Raw genomic sequence first — 22,423 nt, 5'->3', positions numbered from 1 at the left:
CACTTTCACACCACAAGCGAACCGCACCAGAGTCTGCTTGGAAGCGGGTCGAAACCCACCTTTTCAGGCGGTCTTGGTTCGGTTAGTTGGTTTGCACCACCGGGTTCGATTGACAGCTTTCACACCAGCCCAAACAAACCGTACTAACCAGGCAAACAGACCTGAGTTGGTTTTAAACAAACCAAACGGGTTAGGTGTTAAAGCACCCTCACACTAAAGCTGGGCATACACTGTATGATTCGGTCCGACTCGCAAATGAGTCGTGCGGCTCAAAATTCAGGCCCACAAACAGGCTGAAATAGTACAGTGTTTGCCCAGATAAAGATGGAGACAACAATTAGGTGATAGGTATCACCAAAATAAAAAAACAAAACAGATCAGCATAATTAAAGATCAGCACTCATGGGGAAATTGTTACTGCACAAAAACCAGACAAATAGTAAATACAATAACATGAACACCTTAAAAGTTGTGCAATAATTTCAGCACTACCATTTGCAATCTTATGATGTTCCAATTGTGTTGAGACTAGTGGTGTTTATACTCTATACCTATAATTGTATACACAGCGCGATATGCGGTATTATTGCAGTTTTGTTTTTGCAAATTTACTACATCTATCCAGATTTTAGTGCTATATAGTTAAGCTTTATTGTTAGGCTATTATTAGGTATATTGTTGCTTTTTAAATGACAAATTTGACCATTTTAAAAACTAATGACATATTTGTTTGTTGTTAAATGCAGAAGACAGAAGGGCAATGAGGGGCAGCGTTTTTTTTCCAGCTAGACACTTCGTGGCGTGTGTTTGCTATGATACGTAATATCTGTAGTAAGTAAAAATGTCCACACAAGGTAGAGTACTTGCTCCGTATATATGCAAAATATGCAGTGCTCCCATTGCAAAGACTTTAACAAGAAAAAACGGTTGTGGCGGTTGCTTGCCATCCCCTGTGGTTGGCTTGTCAATAGCGCGGTATTGCAATATTGCGGTTATTGCGGCAGCCTTATTTATGAGATCACAGTTTGTGGTCTTGCTGTGTTGTGTTCCTGCTACTTTGTTCACCAGTGGATTTCTTTCTTAGCCTTGGTATCCTAAAGCCAGTCAGTCAATGTCAAGGTTTGTGTCGGTCTAATATTTGCTCTCCGTGTTGTTTAAGCTCCTGCAGAGGTCAGAGCAGATCACACAGAGGTCAGACAGATCAAGCTGAGGAGCAGACGTCTGTGTCACATTCCTCATGTGGCCTTCATCACAGAGAGACCATGTGTGCCTCTCTGCAGGGAGGAAAGGCCTGAAAGTGCAGCTCTGTTTGTGTCTTTGGGGGAACCGGCCGCTCATTTTGACTTTGATTATGTTGAAGTGTTGAGCGTTGGCGCTACAGTAGATCTAATCAAAGCCGGTTGTCTTCATGATGTGTTCTGGTTGGAAGTATATCTGGTCTGACTCACCAGTTTGTGTTTAATGTAAAACATGTTTGTATCTCCACGTCATCTAAACAACTTCTAGACTTGATCAACAGTGGATTTAAACCCGGATGAAAAACAGTGAAATACAATCTGACAAACAAAAGCACAGACATGCTTGAGAATTTTAACAACTATTTATTGTCTTGAAGTATGTAACAAAATAATCGCTATGAATAAAAACAGCATTTGTACAACTAAGAAAATGTTTACAGACAAGCAAAACTAATTGTACAAAAATAATGGTAACAATGATACACCGTAAAACAAAGAAGGTAAAAACGATAAAGAACAGAACATCCTCACGTCAGTGTGCAAACCGTTTATACAGATGGACGTGTGGCCTTTGGTTAAGGCAACAGATCCTGATAAATTATTTAAATAGCATTTATCTACACTCACGCACACACACACATAAATCAACCTCTCACAAACAGCTAAGACAAAACAGAACAATAATTTATCCGCTAAAAAACAGCATTGGACATACATGATAGAGCAAAATTATTTATAAAAAAAAAAAGAAATCTCCCATTTGACTGTCATTTTCACTGGGGTAGATCACGGGATCGGGAGCTCGTCGTGTTTTTAGATATGAAATGTCGTATTATTTACAGCTCATGCTACAGTGGCACTAACATGTCCATCATTTCAAAGGAATATGAAAAAAGTACTTGGGTTGTGTTTTTTTGATCAAATTATACAACAGCAATGAGGTAATATTTGTACATCAAAGATTTCCTTTGTTTTTCATCTCTCTCTGAAGAAAAAGGCACACAAGTCACATACACTTCATGCTAAACAGCCCTATCTGAAGAATACCTAATTCACTTTGTACAGCGGGAGATGATAGACACCGACACCTGGTTGTACCTGATTTGGGGTCACTGTGATATTGAATGGATTACTTTTACTTTTTCAAAGCAAATTTCCTTTGCTACCTACATTGTAGGCAAGAGTCAATAAATTACATGTATTTACATAATTTCAAATTGAAATCCTCAAAAAGTGAGGGAGATAAATCTCTTCAATGACCAAGGTTTTGATGGATGGGGGGTATTTTGGAGGGGAACACTTGCTTCTTCTTTTCTTTTCTTTTTTGTTCTTACTGGTTTAATATGGGAAGGTCGTCACTTCCATCTCACCCTGAGAGTTTAGTTAACCAGACACCAGCATCTACAAAGATACTTGTAAGTTCAAAATACAGCTAACCTAAGTTTAATTTAGTATTTCTCTTCTCTACAGAGATTCTTAGGTAGATGGGTAAAAGCACTTTCTTGTTCCAGTCGTCAACATACAGTACATGCATGACCACAAACATATTGTCCCCCTTATTTCTAACTCGCCAACAACCCCCAACAGTTTTCTCAAGTCCTCAACAACCAAGATCCCTAAACAATGTTATTGCTGTCTTCTTCTGAGTCCTCAAACGTTGTATCATTCAGAATCTACATCCTGGCAGATCTGGTAAAGCAAAGGGAATATTTCATCAGTTTTTTTTTCTTTGGGATGTCCATCCAGAAGGTAAGGTGGAAAGGCACACAGGCTGAAGAGGTGAGACAGAAAGAGAGAGAGAGATGTAAAGGCTTGGAAGTGCATAGTTGTCTATGGGGAGCCGTTCCCGCACAGAGATGAATGAGGTCTTTCAGAGAGCGAGAAAGCAGGCGGAGCCGGGATAGAAAGGTGTTTGTGTCCTACTGGCGAAGCTAGAGGGCTTGTTTTTCCCCAGCTCTCCCCGCTCTCGTGGATGCTAAGGGTGGAGGAGAAGGGGCTCTCTGATCCTCAACTGGCAGTCAACCGGTTGGTGCTCCGCCCGAACCAGCTTCAAGTTACCCTGAGGCTGACCACGTGCCCTCCGCCTCGTCCGAGTGTGCGTGCCGCAGAAAGAAGAGTTGCGGAGATAAAATCGGTCCCTGGACTTTGCATCAGAATACATAAGTTCATACTTTATACAAAAAAAAGGTGCATTCCTCAGAGCTTCCTGCGCCGTGCATTTAGACATCTGTTAAAAGAAAGAGAAAAGGGAGTTGGATATGGCCCAGATCTTAAGAACAGAACATCAAATTCTTTCTGGGAAGTTGACTTTACGGACTTACCTCTGCATTCATACTTGAGGTCTGAGAAGTATACCATCTCTTGTGAGAAGACAAAAAGACCTAGCCTGCCGCCAGCATATGTCTTGTCATAGATGCTACCAGAGTCTGCCATGATCTTCTTTCCCTCGTACATCACAACTCTGTGGGAATAAAAGGAAATAAAATGTAAGTTGGTGAGCTTGGAATTTCGATGTCAAACCCATGTGAAGATTAATCTTCTATGTGGACTAATTAACATCCTCGGCCCACCTAATAAGTCCTGTTCTCGGTCTGTGGATCAGATGCCATCTGTAGGCGGTGAAGTCTTTCCATCCAACGTTCTTAGGGTCATGCCAGAGAGTGCGGACCTGAAGCATGGGAAAACAAACAGCCATGAGTTTATCTTTTTACACACCCCTATATTAAAATCATCCATTGGGGGTTATAACCTCCAAAAGTCCACCAAATCAGGCTGTTCTCATACACCGTTCATAACTATACTGTACCTACAAAAAGTATAGCACTGTAATTCGTATGCACCCCATGAAATCAATTCATATAGGTAAAATATAAAGTATAAAGACCGACAAATGGCGAGTAGGGAGGAGATCAGGATGGACGGGCGGGTCAAAAAAACACCTGACTTTCACCCAGGAGACGTTGATTTATTTGTCATGTAACTTCCGTACTTAATTATGTCAGTTCTGGAGTTATTTTAACCCAAACCATGATCATTTCCTAAACCTAAGTAGTTTTATTGCTGAAACCTAACCAAGTCAATCTTTTCCTAAACCTAAGTATTTCGTATTTTGTTGGACATTTTTAGGAAAACGCACGAAAAATGAGGAATATCTTTTCGTAAGATATCATACGAACCGTTGTATGAGGATGCGTTGTATATAAGACCAAATGTCTTACCTGTCCTGGGGTATTTCCTGTGTGCCAGAGGGCGTTCCTGAGGTGCTCTCCTGGACCGGTGGTGGAGTTCACCACTTTAATGGACAGGCCAGAGTAGCCCTGGGCTTTGGTTGGTTTATTCGACCAGTATGTCTGCGTAATCTGCTTCCACATCACCACGTAGAACCTGGAACTGGACTGGTAGCCGAACACAAAGCCGGCGTAATCATCATCCCTCTCTGTGTTGATGAAGAAAGTCCCACTGAAGTCCACTGAATTGAACTCGTGGTAACCTGAAGGAAAAAAATGCAAGTTAGAGACCAGAATTTCAACTGAATAATAACTTCATTTTGTAGGTAATTGCAACGCATTCTTTTTACTTACCAACAGCGATGCCAGGGTCACAGTTGACAGTCTGCACCAGCTCTTTGCCCTGATGGCGGACGACCCAGTTCGGATCAATCTGGGAGGTGCCTTTGGGGTCCAGAGGAACCATCTGGAACTTGCGGAAGTCTGTCTCGCTAATGTCGAAGTTCTCTGGGCACACGTCGTAGATGTCGGGCACGTTGTCTTGGTCAAAGTCATCTTTGCAAGCATCTCCACGGCCATCACCTGAAAAATACATGTTTTATATTCATTAATAATGGTACCAAAGGTGTTTTGAAGACTTCGTAGCTTATTGCAGCTGTGTCCTTAAGGGTTGGCTCATTTTGCTCACCATCAGTGTCCAGTTGGTCAGGGTTGAAGGCCAGTCTGCAGTTGTCCTTGTCGTCAGGAATGCCATCGTTGTCGTCATCATGGTCACAGGCGTCTCCCTTGCCATCCTTGTCATGGTCAGCCTGGTTGGCGTTGGGGATGTATGGGCAGTTGTCCAGGTTGTTCTGGTGTCCGTCCTCGTCGATGTCCTGGTTGCTGTCACACTTGTCTCCCACCCGGTCGTCATCTGAATCCACCTGCAATGAAATAATAGAGTTATGACTTAGTATATGGATTAAGGGGACAATGAAGTAGCATGCTAACATAGGTGATTACATTCCACTGTGTTTATTTCCTTTCACCGCAATGTTTCCTGTTTCTATTCTTCTCTTATCCCTCCTCTCCTGCTTTCATTGAGGACTTTCCTTAGGCTGGATCACTTTTGTAAAGCTGCCAAGCTCAATTTGTCCAAGATCTGTCAGCGGGTTTTAGCTACTGAAAATCAAACTCCACAAGACTCTGCTGCTCCTCCTACTCCAATTTGCTTGTTGAGCACCTCCAGCATCTTTAGTGAAGGGCGAAGTCATGCTAGCGCTACTCGGCAGGACAAGACACACCCTGCGGCGCTACGAAATAATAAGGGCAAGGGGGATGAATGGAAGGAGATGAAAGGTGGGATGCGAGGATTTGAGTAACCGTGTAGAACCATAATTCTGCTGTCAAAAATCTCACTTAGATCTCAACTTTTGACGAGGCATTTTTGTGGCATGTAACATTGCTGCGTCCATGTCTAGACTTGTCTCTTTTGGCCTTTAATTGCAGCGTGCAATTCACTCTTTATTCACTCTTTAGAGACCACATCAGTGTAGATTTAGACTTGCCCCTCCTTCCCCCATCCTTTTCCTGAGTCCCGTTGTTCAACACATTCCTATTTCTCAGTGTAGCATAGCACAGGTGGACTGAGCAGGCCCTGGGTATGCACACCACCCAGGGCCAGCCCATTCCTCAGTAATATCCAGCCTAGGGCCTCTTCCCTCACATTAGCCAGCTAACGTCAATGGGCCATTGAAAAGACCCCTTGCCCCCCCACCACGCCTTATTGAACTGATGTGCCCTTGAGCTGCATACAGGATTTACTCCACCTTTACATGGTGCGATAAAGCTTAGACAGCTACACAGGCTAACCACTGAGGCTCTGTCTCAATTGAAAGACAGATATATGCTGAGCTACAGAGAAAGGCGGGGAGATGAATGTGGATTATTGTTGGTGGGTGAGGTGGAAGGAAATGGGGAATGGGCGGTGTGTCCACACACCTGATCAGGATTATGTTCCAGAGGGCAGTTATCACACATGTCTCCCACTCCGTCCATATCTGTGTCTCTCTGGTCCACATTGTACACATGGGGGCAGTTGTCCTTCTCATTCAGTATGCCTGGGGAATTAATTTGATAGGAAAAGCCACTACATAAGTACAAAATATTACTGAAAGCATGACCTCACATCAGCACACAAAGATGTAGATTTCCAGAAGATAGTTTTTATCAAACTCTCCAGTCCTCACCATCTCCATCAATGTCCACAGCGCAGGCGTCTCCCTCTCCGTTGTTGTCTGTATCCGTTTGGTCTGGGTTACTATTGTAGGGGCAGTTGTCACAGCGGTCGCCCACATCATCACGGTCATAGTCGTACTGCCTGGGGTTGTACACGAACGGACAGTTGTCCTGTTTGGAAAAAAAGAAAGACAAAGGGGAAGAGAAAGAGGTGAGGAAAGGTTTTCAGGTGCGTTGGCCATCTGAGCCTGAGTGGATCTATTTACAGGGAGGGATGAAAAGGTGCTTTATTTTTAGGCCAAGTCCCAAATCTAATGTTGGGATTAGCAAACACACAGTGCACCTCCTTCAGAGTCGGTTGGAATTTGTGGTTTTGGCTCAAGCCTTGGAGAAACATTTGTTTTCCTGCCTCCACTCCCCTCCTCTTCCCTCTGACCACCTGTCTTCTTATTAGATGGCATGAATGCTGCTGTGGCCACATCTGGAGAGTATTACTTACCCTATCGTCAGGAATGCCATCATTGTCGTCATCATTGTCACAAGCATCTCCAATGCCGTCCTTGTCGTAATCTTCCTGCCCAGAGTTGGGAAGGTTCGGACAGTTGTCCTGAATAACAGAAAACACAGCCAGACAGTCAGAGATGATGACAAACATACAAGTAATATGACTTTAACTCTGCAAAAACAGTCATTTCATAAGTGACTTTGCTTTAGGGGTGTAAGAAAATATCAATAAACTTGAGTATCGCAATATTATGTTTTGTGATACTGTATCGATTCGCACAAACACTGTATTGGTTTTTAATTATTAGTTAACATGCAAAGACAATTCGAGGTAGACAGTGACTCATTTTGTGTTGTGTTTAAACCCCCTGACCGTTAGATAGCAGTGTTGTAATTTATCTTTAGCCATTAGACTCTTTTTTTTTTACTCAGATATTATGCATATGGTGGTGGGTTCTTATACCATGACCTTGTTTCATAGAATTAGATTTTAGAAATCGCAATATATCCCCTTACTGACAGTATCACAATATGTCGCAAAATATTGAATCGTAACCCCTGTATCATGATAAGTATCGTATCACTAGATTCTTGCATATACACAGCCCTACTTTGCTTCACAGGACAGATTAGAGCCTCGCTGCTTCACCACTATGTACCTTTTTGCAGTGATAGGTGGCGTTCTCCACGCAAACCAGATCAGCGTTGGGCCATCCATCCAGATCAGTGTCCTCTCCGCAGATATGGCCGTTGCCAGCATAGCCTGGCTTGCACTCGCAGCGGTACATTTGATCGGCGAAGTGTCCGAGGTAGTTGCAGCGGGCGTTTTTGTTGCAGTCGTGGCTTCCATCCAGGCAGGGATTACGTGGCGTGCACACCTGGAGAGGGAAAGAGGGATGCATAGTTTGAATCATCAGTGATCAGACATTCATCACAATAAATGAGCATGAACGTGCCCTGGAGACGCAAATTTAATAGTACCAGTTATTCCTGTTGTCAATATTAAATTCTTTATCATGCGTCATATCTCTTTTTGCAAGAGCATTTGCAATTTGCTGTTCCCTGATTGGCTGCTCGACACAAATACAAGACTGCACTTGCCTGTTTCTTAGCAGCAGCCTGCTCCACTCCTCTGCCAAACGGTTGGGGTCCTGAATAGCGAGGAGGGCAGGGCAGACAGTTGTAGCCAGGATCTGTGTTCTCACAGCGGTGCGCGCCATTAAACTCAAAGCAAGCGTCCGGGACCTCCTTGCACTGTTTTTAGGATAAAAAAGAACATCCGTTGAGATAATTAAGACTTGGTAGATGTTGAAACAGACATCAAACCATGTTTGTGCCTGATAAAAGCATAATACGATGTCTAAGGAATTTGTTTTTACCTCATCCAGATCTTTACACTTGATACCGTTGCCAGTGTAGCCAGCTGGACACTTTCCACATTTCCAGGAACCATCAGGGAAACTGGTGCACTTGGCTCCAGCGAAGCAGGGGTTGGACAGGCACCCATCTGAGAACAGCAATGTTGGCTCATTATCAATGGTGTTATGCAGATGTAAATCCCTTTCCAGCAATGATCTCATTGTGAAGGGAGATCTCAGTAAATGAAAAACATAACTGAATAAGATGCCAAAACAACAACGGTAATATAATGATTTTAAGCACAGTAAAAACAGCATGTTTAAAATAAACCAATTTGAGAAGCTCTGTAAGTGATTAAAATGCCTCACCAATTGGACAGGCTTTCTTGTTGCACTGCTCTCTCTGTTTGATGTTACCGACGCACTCTTTGCCACCGTATTGTGGCTCGGGGTCATTGCACAGGCGTTTACGAGTCCGCTCACCATCTCCACAGGTGAGACTGCAGGCATCCCATGGCGACCACGGTCCCCAGTTGCCATTGACTGAGGAAGACGAAAAGCTGATTAATTTGTATCCTTGCTGTGTGCAACACACAAAATGCAAGCAGGAATATCAGACTTACTGGGGCACGGAGATTTCTCGCAGAAATTGTTTTGCCGGCCCTCTCCCTCGCACTCCTTGCCTCCGAGCTGAGGGATGGGGGAGTTGCAGAGGCGGATACGGGTGATGAGACCAGTATCACAAGTGACAGAGCAGGATGACCAGGGTGACCAATGGCTCCAGTTGCCGTCCTGCTTGACTGATGGCCGCAAAGAAAGGTCAGAGGTCAGTAATCAAGAAGCAAAGCGATGGACTACTGTGGCACTCTGTCATATATTATGGCACACAACTCAAAGTAAACTCTCAGATAACTACATGTAAATTAGGCTGGCTGTTTAACAGTAGGAGCCGCCACTCACATCTCCATGGTCAAATTGTCCGACGTTACAACTGTAGAGCACCCATATACTGACATTTATGTTAAATGCATTCAAACGACCCTGATGTAGCTGACCATGGATGTATAAAGAGACCGGACCTAACAGTAAGAGCTTGCGATGGACTTGGCGAAGTTAGCAGAAGTATACACGTGTGACTACGTCAAAATAAGGTGTTAACAAAGGGAACTGTTTATACAAAATACATACATGGAAATAGGATTGATTGGATTATATTCACCAGAAGTATAAAACATTACATGTCCCTTATAAATTAGAAAGAATTTGTGAGGGAAATGTCTTTGATTATTGGGTTGCTGGAAACATTTTTATAAATAATGACTGATATATTTGACTTCAGGACATCTGTGACTACATACATGCTGGAAATCAAACATTTTTACTGTATCAATTTAGATATTTTCCAAAGTAAAAGTCCCTAGAAGTGTATGATTTAACTTTTTCCCGTGGTCTAGTGTTAAAAAAGTTAACAAAAATAAATCATATCGATCGCAATTCTTGCAGGATCACAATACTTAAAAATCTCAATACATATCGAGTCGACACCCAAGTGTCGTATTAGTATCGAATCGGGAGATAGGTGTATCGTCCCAGCCCTATATATTATAGCAGACGACTCAAAGTAAACTCTCCGATAACTCCATGTAAATAAGGCTGGCTGTTTAACAGGTTCTAGTCATTGGTTTGTGTTTTGGCTGATGGGTGAGAGTCTGTTGTGTTAACTCACATCGCTTGTCACACTCCTGGAGGTAGCAGTCGCGGGTCTGCACAGAGGTGCCCTCGCAGTTGTTATTGATACGGTCGCAGGAGCGCCCACGCTGCTGGACGCCCCGCCCACATGACACGGAACAATGGGTCCATTCAGACCACTGCGACCAGCCGTCTTCTGCAGAGTCGCTCGCTGAGCAGGAGGGACAGGGAGAGAGTATGAGAGAGAGAGAAAGAGAGAGAGAAAGAGGGAGACAATAAAAGAGCTATTCCAGCGAGGCAGCACCCCCTCACAAACACCCCCGAGCCCAAATGAGGAGGGAAAGCTCTTAAAGCGGAGGGCTAATAGTGTGGATTTAGCTGGGAGTTGGACAGATAGAAGGCCGTCTGTTGAGAGGGAAGGCACAGACAGAAACAGAAAGGACCACTGTCCTCAGGACACATAGGGATGCCCCTTAATGTTTTCCTAAAGAGGAAACACATTTAGCAACCATGGCCCTGGGTGTGTAATGACTTCAACAAGTGCCTGAGGTCTGTTTATTTAGGTTTTAGGGAAGCCAAGCCTGCATAGGTATGAAGAACATGTCACTTCTCCTCATGTAGAAGATGGCTTCACTAAACAGCCCACCAATTTTCCATCCCGCTTTAAGCAATTTGGCAAATTACAGCCATTTCAAAGATGTTTTGGAGCACAAAGCGCCAATGTTCCAAACACATAAGCACCCTTTCATTTCCTCGGATGTTATTGCAGTTTAAATCAGCTCTAAAGTTAACATGTTTCCTCTGGAATAAAAAACCTATACATTCAGAGAAATATTTGTGGCTTTTTGTTTTATATGGCAAATACCATAGAAACGGCTCTCACTGTGAATGGGGCAGTGTTTGAAAGCTTCACCTGTTAGTTGAAACGTATACATTCTACCTTAGGGGCCATTTATACGGGAGCTTACAGTGCAGGTTTACATAAGTGTAATTGCAGCTATGCAGAAATGCTTACGTGTTCCACAGCGTGGGCAGCACTGTCCATCAGGAACTGTAGCATTAGCACAGGAGATCAGAGGGCAGGAGATCCTGCGGCACACGGTAGCAGAGTTCTGCACAAGCACAGGGAACAAATGTATAGTTAAACACATGCTCAAATATATAATATCACCCAGAAACTTTCTTCCAAATTATGTCCATGTGCTGAGTTAAACCCCTTTCCAAATGGAATTGAGACACTACAGAGCCGTGTCACTAATGTGGAGCTGATTGTTGTGTAAACCTTTTTTAATTAGTGCGTGTTGCAGGGTATCCAAGTCTTAGTCCATGTCCGTGCAACCAACTCATTAAAACTCAACATCTGAGTTTGCACAGATCCACCGTGCCAGAAAAGCTAAAAAAGCAGGATGCTGGCTGAGAACGGAGACCCCAGCAGACCGCCACCTGCCCACTGGGTCAGGGGAGGGTGGGAACGAGGCCAAAGTCCTAATAATGGAAGTCGGTTTCGCTGTGGAGCCGGACTGGGCGCTGAGCCCCAAACAAGTAAAGTCAGCCTGCCAGCACAACCTGTGTGGGTGCACTGTGAATGACTCAGGGATAACAACTGCCTCTAACTATGCATGCTAATGCTCTTCCTGCTGGAGCTCATCACTGACAGGGAAGAAAAGGGGAAACAGGGACAACTAGTGTATCAGTAGAGGAGGAAATGAGGAAATAGAGCCTATTAAGGCTATACACCTATCTCCTAATTCAATAGTATCACGATATTTGGGTGCCGATTCGACATGTATTCTGATTCTACAAGTATTATGATTTATTGTGATTTTGTTAACTTTTTTATACACTTCTAGGGACTTTTACTTTGAAAAAATATCTAAATTAATACAGTAAAATGTTTGATTTTCAGCATGTATATAGTCAGAGATGTCCTGAAGTCAAATATATCAGTCATTGTCAGGCATTATTTATTAATACATTTCTCTATCAAATTAGTGGTATTTTCTTTTAATTTATAAGGGACATGTGTTTTATACTTCTGATGTATATAATCCATCAATCTTATTTCCATATATGTATTTTGTATATACAGTTCCCTTTGTTAACACCTTATTTTGAAAACCGGACGTAGCCACACGGGTATACTTCTGCTAACTTTGCCAAGTCCGTCTCTAGCTCTCCTGTCAGCTCCGTTTTCTTTATACATCCATGGTCCGCTCCATCGGAGCCGTTTGAATGCATTTAACATGTCAGTATATGGGTGCTCTACAGTTGTAGCGTCGGCCGATTTCACCACGGAGATGAGAGTGACGGCCGGCTTGACCGCACGTCACCGCAATACGATAACGTTTCCTGTCCATGACAGAGTTAGCATGCAGCTTGCAGCTTTAGCCATGATGTCTAGCTCTGTGTGAAACCCAAAGTGTTTCCATACTTTACTGTATGTGTAGTGTTTAACACTTTGGATTTAACATGTGAGGGTGCAGGTCGTATCCACGCCGACCCTCCGCCGCTTTCTACATTGTCGTTTCGGCTCACTGGGGCTTTGTTTTGGTGACGGATGGATATGACGTCACGTTACTCAGACTACAACAATAAAAGCAATAACTTTCTTCTTCCTGCGCATAGACTTAAATGAAGCAAATATATCGATTCTGGCAATAAAAAATCATAATACATATGTGAATCGATTTTTTTCCATATATAAAATGCATGATTCTTCCCTGCCATCCCTTCTTTCCACTTGTCAGAGCCAAGGTCTTGTTATTAATTACAATGCATCACTTAAAGCCTGGTCAAGTCCCTCTAGGACTCACTGGAGTTGAACTTCTGTCAACAGACCTCTCATTACAACAGTAAAGGCTGTTGGCCTTCAGCCAGGCCTTCACACCACTAATTACTGGTTGAGTGGTGGTAAGTGGGTGTGTGTGTGTGCGCCTCAGTTGTCTTTGCATACGAGTGTGTGTGTGTGTGAGCGTGTACAAACAAGTCGGAGCACAGAGTGCATCCCTTCACACGCGTGTTTAAGTACTTAACACACTGGAGATCTCACCTGACAAGTGCACTCGGTGCAGTCGTCGACGGTCCACTCGTCTCTGTTCTTGTGCACGATGCCGTTGTGGAGGCAGACGCCGCTGTGAATGCCGATGCGGGTCTTAATCAGCTTGTTCTCATCCGTCTGGGAGGGGAGGGGCAGGAGAAACAGACAAAACACAGATATTATTTATTGATCATTTTGATCCCAATTAGTTGTTGCCTTGGCAATAACTACTTTTCCTATTAAAGTTTACTGTATAATAAACATGTGTTTAAACTTACACCACATTCAGGAAATAAAACGAGCATGAGTACGGAGTTGTTTATAAGCTTATAAAAACAGTTATAGAGGAGGATATGTAGATATTGTTAATTCAAACAAGCACAACATGATTCAGAGGGAAAATATGTTTGAGTAGAACTTTATATAAGTTTGTTTATTTCACTACAAAATGCATAAAACCTCAACAGGCTCCCTTGTTTTCTAAGTATTCTTAACCTCATTTGATTAACAATGAATCTGATTTTACAGTGCAAAACTGGACCAATATGTTAAGAGTTACCACATCTCCTTAGCTGATATGTGTTTAATGTTATTTTGCTGGATGACTGTACACACATGGTGACGGTAACCCAGAGACCGGACACATCTAACAAACACGCACAACGGCAGCAGACAGGCAGACTGTCTCCTGCACTCTGCCACCAGACGGTCTGGCGGGTTTCCTTCCTTCCTTACCAGCTGGCGGAGTTCATTGGACAGCTCCTTGACCACCACGCCGAGGCCCTTCAGCTCCTTAAACATGCTGACCAGATCCTCACAGGAGAAGCCGCAGACCATCTGCAGGTCTTCGCCAGAGCAGAAACACAGGGAGGGAAGAAGGGCATGAATTGGCAGTAAAAAAATCTCATTTCTAGTGTAGTCTGGTCAGTCTTTAGGCTGGAGTCGAATGAACAGACATGAGCCAGTATCACAGCAGTGTTCACCTTTAGTCTTGTGTCCAGTGTACTCGGTTCTGATTGCCGAGGAGCCGTTGAGGTTCTCCAGGATCATGGAGTCCGTCGTCATGGCTGAAAGAAGAAGAACAACACGATAAATCAAACCACATATTTGCACACTCATCATTAGTTCACTTACTGATGAGGGAGGTTATTGTTCTTCACATGTTACACACACCCCAGACTGCAATAAATCGTTATGAAAAGTAATACTGCACAGCCCAGAGAACATACTTTGAGACCACAGCACCCAGAGATATTTGTAAGCTGGCATTCCTGTGACAACAAGTGGTAAACAGCTTCCCAGGCCGGGTTTGTATGTAGAAATCAGCACAATTATTTGATAGGGACTGGCTAGGACTCGGCAGTACATGAAGCAGATGAGTAGATGTCTGATACTTACAGCTTTGGCATCCTTTGTTGCGGAGGACGGCGTCCAGTGATGCTCCAAACACAAAGCGCACGTTTTGTAGCACCCCCTGCAAGTATAGATGTTCAGTTTAGGATATAATCAGGTACATCAGTAAGTAAAATAATCATCCTCATCTTTAAAATTGCTCACTTTTAAAGCACAACTTGGTCTGACCCCAGAATATATAATGGATCTCTTAACACCCTATACACCTGTATGTGGTCTGAGATCATATGATCCATCAGGCTTTTGCTGTCAGGGCTCCCAAACTCTGGAATGCAACTTCCTATAGAGATACGATCATCTAACTCTGTAAAAATTGAGCCCCTCGCTGAGGTTTCACCTACATGTATGCAATTTGGCAGACAGATGTAACATGTGGTGACGCACAAAAAAGCCTCTTGGAGGTATGCCCAAAACTCAACAGGAAGTCAGCCATTTTTTATTTAATGTGCGATTTTCGCCAATTTTTTGCGTTTTATAGGCTGTGTACTTTAACGAACTCCTACAGATTTAATCAGATCGACTTGAAATTTGGTCAGGACCATCTTAAGACCTTGAGGATGAAAAGTTATCAAAATGGTGAGTTTTCACTGAACGACCTGACCGTGGCGTGCTGGCCATTTTGAGCCATTCGCCATGAAACAGGAAGTTGTTGTAACTCAACTGTACATAGTCCGATCTGCCCCAGATCTCTCACGCATATTAAAGGTCCAGTCTTGAGGACATGTACATGCAAAAATATACTCATAGCCCCGCCCCAAGATGTAAGCCACACCCCCTTTCATAACTCATGAAGCGTTTGTCGTAGAATCTTGTGGGAGGTGTCATATCACTCAGCAGAGAGTTCCTGTTTCATTGGTGAAGGGTAGCCCCGCCCCCTACACATTAGCCACGCCCCCTTTCATAATTCGTGAACTGTTTGTTGTAGAGTCTTGTGGCAGGCGTCATGACGCTCATCAGAGTTTCCGTTTCACTGTGCCTGGCCGTGTCGGTCGGCGTCCCGCCAGCACCCCCGATGCGCGGGGAGGTGCGAGGGCCCGTTCAGCGCTGCTCGCAGCTTTATTATTATCATATTTATTTATTTGGACATAATTACGCATTTGCCTTTTTAAACAAAACTCTCTGCTGACAACATTAAAAAGCGACGTGACTAATTGCCTCTGTGAAATAAAACTCAATCTCCCTTCTATAATGACCCCCAGTGCGCTCACCAAGAACTTGTCCCCCACGGCTCCCTTGCCGATCCGGAGCTGCGCGCTGTCCGGCGTCTCCAGCGTCAGGATGCTCTGGATGGGCGCGTCCAGCTCGGCGGTGTTCACCTCCTCGCACCCTACGTACAGCTGCGCCCGGTCCTCCTGCACGAACAGCGTGATATTCTTCCAGTGAGCCGTGGCCAGATCCACGTCCTCGATGGACACCACCTGCTGCTTGTTCTCGGTGGAGAACACGATGTCCAAGGTGTTTGCCTTGCCGTTGGAGACAATTTCAAACACGGGTCCGGATCCATCGCGCTTCTCCACGGTCAGCAGGCTTCCTCTGGTCCGCCTGAACTGCTTGAAGTTGAGCAGGAGGAGGAAGCCTCTCTCGGCGTGGATGGAGTCGATCAGGTCCCTGAAGCTGCTCTCGGGGACCGGGGGGATCAGGTCTGGGTTGAGAATCTTGTAGGCGGGGCTGTACGGGTCGTCTCCTTTCACCAGGGTGACCCCGTGGTTCTTCACCGGACTGACTCCATTGTTCTTCTTCTTCGGGATCTGGACGAGCTCGAACAAGTCAAACACGCTGTTGTCGTCTCGACTCTCTGCGAGGGGGAAGAATAAGAAGAAGCAGTCAGTCTTTGTCTCACAGCTTCAATACACTGTGAACTTTTTTAAAACCACACCAGACTCTACCTTTAAACATGCACTATCTGCAACCATCTTGGACTCTAACCACTGGCGCACTTTACACTTACTTTACACTATACATCCTATATACACTATACATCCTATATGCACTTACTTTACACTTTAAACTTACTTTACACTATACATCCTATATGCACTTACTTTACACTATACATCCTATATACACTATACATCCTATATGCACTTACTTTACACTATACATCCTATATACACTTACTTTACACTATACATCCTATATACACTTACTTTACACTATACATCCTATATACACTTACTTTACACTATACATCCTATATGCACTATACATCCTATATGCACTTACTTTACACTATACATCCTATATGCACTTACTTTACACTATACATCCTATATACACTATACATCCTATATACCACTTACTTTACACTATACATCCTATATACCACTTACTTTATAGACTGCACATATGTACATATTACATTTATTTATTGACAGACTGCACACACTATGTTCACCCATTCACTCTGTATCTTTTATATCTCTACTATTGTTTTTTTTAAATAATTTTTGTATACCTTTATACCTCTCCTGTGTTTCACTCTGTTTGCTGATGTTGCTGCTTTGAAACCTGAATTTCCCTCCCGGGATTAATAAAGGTTCATCTTATCTTATCTTATCTTATCTTATCTTATCTTATCTTATCTTATCTTATCTTAATAACAAGTTCACATTGAAGAATGAGATGATGATTGTATAAGTTGCTGGAACTGCAATAAAAACTAAGTTAAAAAAATAAAAAAAATAACATGAGCTGACCAAAGTGCTTTACAGACATAGTCCAGAATAAAAACAGAATAAAAACAGGTCAACAGAGCAGGCAACAAAATCTCACACATATCCACAGACAGAGACCAAGATAAAATCCATGAGTAAAAGACTGTTATAATGAGCATTATAAATGCTCATTAATAATAAGAAGCAGTCTGACAGCTTCAATACACTGTGAACTTTTTTAAAACCACACCAGACTCCCATAATAAAAAATTCAGATTGAAGCACTCAGTTCAAACTCACCTGCGACTCGCGCGCTCTCGCAGCTCCAAAGCATCAAGAGCAAAAAGATCCCTGTCAACTTCATGATGAAGCTCCAACCTGCTGCCTGTGTGACGACAAAACAACAACAATCTAACCATTTTATAACAATAATGTCATTCAAAGTGAGCAACAGGTTGAAAAAACATCAATAAATGAATAATAAAGTCGCTCAGAAATCAATAATTAGCCGCAGAAATAGTCGCACTCCTTAGAATAAGTGCCACTCACCTGCTTCAAGGAAAACAGCAGAGCAAAAAGGAATAAAATCCTGCAAAAGAAAAATTAGAAATCCAGCAATAATCCTCAAGATTTATTTCAAAAAGAAAAGTTCCACCGTGAAAAGAAGAAAAATAATATTTTTTTTCTTGTTGATTGAAAACTTGTCCTCTTCTGGTATCGACCGCTTAAAAACTCCCTTTTAAAGCCGAGGGGGACAAAGTGCGTTTTAAATAGTTTGATGCCATTCCTAAGAAGTGGCATCGACCAATCAGAGAGAGGGGAGAAAAAAGGGACGAGCTTATCCTCTTAGAGAGAGAGAGAGACAGAGAGAGAGAGAGAGAGAAAGAGAGAGACATAGAGAGAGAGAGAGAGAGAGAGAGAACAACTTCAGTGTGTTGCACTCAGACTTTTAATGGACCAGTGTTTCCTCTCACAGCGTCCATCCATCAGTCTTCAGCAACATTTCTACCTCAGAGATTCCCATAAGCACACTGTGATATTCCACAGTGTCTCTTTTGTATGCAAAGTGAAATGAAGTGAAAAAATAAGTTGCATAAGTGCATAATTTTAGGTCACAGGCATAGTTGCAGATGGATGGAGGCATAGTGCATAGGAATATTATAAGAAGAATGTTGCAGCAAATGATCTTGTTGAATAAGACAGATTCAACAAGATCATTTGCTGCAACATTCTTCTTATACTATTCCTATGCATTATGCCTGTGACCTAAAATAATGCACTTGTGCAACTTATTATTTTGTTTCATATTATTTAATTTAATGCAATTTATGTCTAAAATGTTCCTCTAAGAATCATTCTATCAGCTATCTGTATGTATGTAGTGAGTTTCAGTGCTGAGTTTCATTATGAGCCTGAGCTCGTTGCAGTTCCTGCTCTGACCACTAGGAGCTGATGTGAGTTCACTGGAGAGGTGCCTGAGGCAGTTTAGTGCTGCAGCACACCTGAACTGACATTCACACTACCCACTGTTTTTGTTGAGTTTTTGTAAATAAAAGAATAAATTGAAAAGAAAAAAACTGGAGATAATGTGTTGCATCATAGTTCAACATCATTTCTGATTATGTGCGAGCATATTATTAAATTAGCACCTGCCACCTGCCAAATACAGGCTAAATGTTGGCTGTGGCAGGTAAAAACATTTCAGGTCACCATGGCAAATGAGTTTTCCTTATATTAAGAAATAGTATTTTTTAAAAAGCAATTTCAAAATGAAAAATAGTCAGGGATTAAGGACAGAATTGGACAGAGAAAAAACTGGAACTGCATCATATTGCACAACAATTGAATAGACAAAAAACAACAAACAAATAAATATAACTCACAAATATATTCAGATATATAGAAAATAAATCAATTCAATACTGAGGCAAGGGAAATGCCTGTGCTGTCTGCTACCACAAATTCAGTTTGCATACAGCGCAGACGCCTGCTCAGAAATGCCATTTATCAAGAAGTATTTTCATACTAGCAACAATTAGTTGGATCATCTAAACCAAACACACACTAAGCTGTTTATACTGACTGAGAAAAATCACTGTTTATGGTTTATAGGGAGAATTTCCTTTTTATTTACACTTCTTAATTCCACTGTATTTCTCTTAAGTGTTTCCACTGAAGCGTTGGAAAATATCAATCTGTTAAATGTGACACAGTATCAAGCCAATAGTAATCAAGCAGCTGCATTCATTTCTGTCACTTTATTCTCTTGTCCACTTTTCAATCAGGTTGCAAATGGCTCTGATATGCTGTTTATGTTAATTTGTTATCCTAATCATACGGCGTTTTAATCACTTTCTTTTCTCATCCCTTCATTTTTCATCTGGTTCATAATATTTCCCCTTTCAGAAAAGAGACATATTAAGATGTAATAAAGAAGGAGAAAGAAGTGGGGGCAAGTGTGACAGCAAGTGTCCTCTGCTGTGTAAAAACAGGCGGTGTTTAGACTACCTGCTGATGATAGACAGATCCACTTTTGACAGATAATCCTACCTTTCGCCGTTCACTCACACAGAGAAACTCAAGCCTCTTCTGCCTCTAATGTAATTCATCTACTTGATGCATAAGACACATGTCTTTATATGCGATGTGACAGGTTTCAGAGCTTGAACAGAAACATGTGCTGGATTTATTGGGTCCCTGTGAGCTGGTTTAGACGTCTGGGGCTGGACGCTCTACCCTGAGGGGTCCTGAGGTTAGAGCCGACTCCTCCGGTGCCTGAGAGTCTCAGATCAGGACCATTGATGGAGACTGTAGGTGGCTTGTCTCGGCCTGCAGAGGACACACTGTCAATGCCTCAGGTGCCAGGACAGTCGTCTGTGGTGTAACATAAGAATATGAAACGATAGAGATTTGTCAGTTAACCTGAGAGAGTCACGATCGAGTGATGCACAGTTTAGGAGCGTGTTTAGCTCTTTTTTAAGGCTCGTGTTAGTGTTGGGTTGTTATTTTGTAAGCTCAGAATGTGAAGAAGAAGAAAGCACATGTGCAGGAAAAGAATGTGCTGCTGTTTTTGGCAGGAGGAAATATAAATAAGAGGATCAAGAGGAAATCTGTCTGGATACACACATGCTGCCACACACATTCACTAAAGCGTGAGCCTGAGCATGCACACCACGCACCTTCTTCTTTTTTACCTTTGTTTCCTGTTATTAATACACGGCTAACAGGAGGAGAGGAGTGGAAGAGTGGAGAAAGAGACGAGGAAAGGAGGGAAAAGGAAAAACGGAGCTGAGAGGAAAGGAGAGGATAAACAGGGAAGTGAGAAGAGGAGAGGAACAAGAAAAGGGATTCAGAAACCAGGAAGGAGGAAACAAGAAAGGGGAATTAGAAACAAGGGAGGAGGAAACAAGAAAAGGGAATTACAAACCAGGAAGGAGGAAACAAGAAAATGGAATTGAAAACGAGAAAGGAGGAAACAAGGAAAGGGAATCAGAAACCAGGAAGGAGGAAACAAGAAAAGGGAATTGGAAACGAGAAAGGAGGAAACAAGGAAAGGAGAGGAGTAACGAGCAGAGAAGAATCAAGATGAACAGATTTTAAACAGGAAAATTAGTGAAAAGGAAAAGTGGAGAGGAAAAGAGAGGAAAAGAAAAACAAGGAATGATGAGGAAAGGAGGAATGATGAGAGGGGGAACAAAGAAAGAAGAAGAGTAACAGAAGAGAGGACAGGAGAAGCAAGGGGAGGCAAGGACAAACAAGGAGATGAGAGGATAAATAAGGAAAGGAGAGGAGATACAAAGAGGAGATGAGGAACAAGAAAAGGAGAAACAAGGAAAAGAGAGGAGGAACAAGGAAATGAGGAGTGGAGAGGAAACCTAAACAAGAGGAGAAACAGTTGAAGTGGAGAAACAAGTGTAGGGAATGACAAACATACATACCGTACATACATAAGGAATAGAAGGAATGAGGAAATGAGAAACAAGGAAAGGAGAGGAGAGGGTGAATGAGGAAATAATACGAGAAACAAGGACAGGAAATGACAAACAAGAAAAGGAGTAATGAGGAAAGGAAGGGAGAGGAGAAACGAGGAAAGAAAAGAAGTAACGAGTAGAGGAGTGGAGCGGAAAAACAAGGGAGAAGAATAAATGAGAAATAAGGAAATGAAGGAGAAAGAAGCAGAGGAGAAGAGAAAGAAGAAGAGGACAAAATAGGTTAAACAAGGACAGGAGAGGAGTAATGAGGAGAGGAAGGAATAAACAAGAAGAGAAGAACAGCCCAATCACTGAGGCTGTATTTCCTCTGAATCTAGCTACAGGACCAGGATCACTGAGTATTGACATCATGACAGGTCTTGACCCAACCAGGCCTGCTCTGCTCCGGGGTAACTGGCATCAGAGAGCTGATGATTCAAGCGTTGGGTATGAAAGGTGATGAAATGTGTGAGTTTTATTGTCAGAGTTGACAGAAAGATGTTCTCTTCTCAGCTGTCAGAGTCAGATCTAGTGGACACTTGTAGTTGTGTCATACTTTACTTGGAAAAACACAAATGAATGATTGACTGTGTTGCGGTTAGCTTGTTAATCTGTTGTTGGAAATGATACATGATAGAGACGCATCACTGGTTTATGAGATAAACAGTAAGCTGACGTTGTTCTTGTTTCTCCACAAGGGTCACTGACTCTTTCACTGTAGTCCATCATTTTACCATGTCTTCATTTTCTCCCCAGATTTTTCTCAGATTTGCTGCTTGTGTTGTCACATAGGCTGTCAAAGTTAACGTGAGAATAACACGTTAACGCAAATTCGTATTAACACCATTCATTTCTTTAACGCATTAACGCAATTGATCTTTTTGGAGGATGTAGTGGGCTCAGTTTTAAAGCTATAGCTACACTAAATGCAGTACCTGTGAGGGTTTCTGGACAATATTAGTTATTGTTTTGTGTTGTTAATTGATTTCTAATAATAGATATATACATACATTTGCATAAAGCAGCATATTTATCCACTCCCATGTTGATAAGAGTATTACATACTTGACAAATCTCCCTTTTAAGGTTCATTTTGAACAGATAAATAATGTGAG

General features: G+C 42.5%; 1 protein-coding gene and 1 long non-coding RNA gene across 2 annotated transcripts in view; one reads left to right on the top strand and one right to left on the bottom strand.

Annotated features, from left to right (window-relative positions):
- Nucleotides 1-22,423, top strand: part of LOC141756488 (uncharacterized) — a 181,940-nt gene that overhangs the window by 39,178 nt on the left and 120,339 nt on the right. The gene's annotated exons all lie outside the window — the stretch shown is intronic.
- thbs1b (thrombospondin 1b) lies at nt 1,582-18,080 on the bottom strand. The gene is made up of 23 exons (XM_074614906.1): nt 17,887-18,080; nt 17,638-17,722; nt 15,892-16,478; nt 14,669-14,744; nt 14,254-14,337; nt 14,006-14,115; nt 13,283-13,408; nt 11,249-11,345; nt 10,271-10,444; nt 9,168-9,344; nt 8,914-9,087; nt 8,566-8,693; nt 8,288-8,440; nt 7,846-8,064; nt 7,182-7,289; nt 6,694-6,853; nt 6,446-6,564; nt 5,154-5,388; nt 4,820-5,047; nt 4,457-4,728; nt 3,809-3,906; nt 3,560-3,699; nt 1,582-3,465 (listed from the first exon to the last, which is right to left on the bottom strand). Exons 2-23 carry the CDS (start codon nt 17,699-17,701, stop codon nt 3,458-3,460), a joined length of 3,537 nt encoding a protein of 1,178 aa, XP_074471007.1. The 5' UTR covers nt 17,702-17,722; nt 17,887-18,080; the 3' UTR covers nt 1,582-3,457.

Source organism: Sebastes fasciatus, chromosome 18 (assembly GCF_043250625.1).
Source record: "Sebastes fasciatus isolate fSebFas1 chromosome 18, fSebFas1.pri, whole genome shotgun sequence".
In the NCBI taxonomy this organism is placed as follows: domain Eukaryota; kingdom Metazoa; phylum Chordata; class Actinopteri; order Perciformes; family Sebastidae; genus Sebastes; species Sebastes fasciatus.
This window is presented reverse-complemented; position numbering and strand designations above follow the sequence as displayed.

Excerpts from the sequence above, each read along its gene's own strand:
- thbs1b (XM_074614906.1), bottom strand. The coding sequence starts at position 17,701 with ATGAAGTTGACAGGGATCTTTTTGCTCTTGATGCTTTGGAGCTGCGAG. Across the intron at positions 11,346-13,282 it reads GCACCGAGTGCACTTGTCAG|AACTCTGCTACCGTGTGCCG; the intron begins GTGAGATCTCCA and ends GTGCTTGTGCAG. Across the intron at positions 7,290-7,845 it reads CCACCTATCACTGCAAAAAG|GACAACTGTCCGAACCTTCC; the intron begins GTACATAGTGGT and ends TCTGTTATTCAG.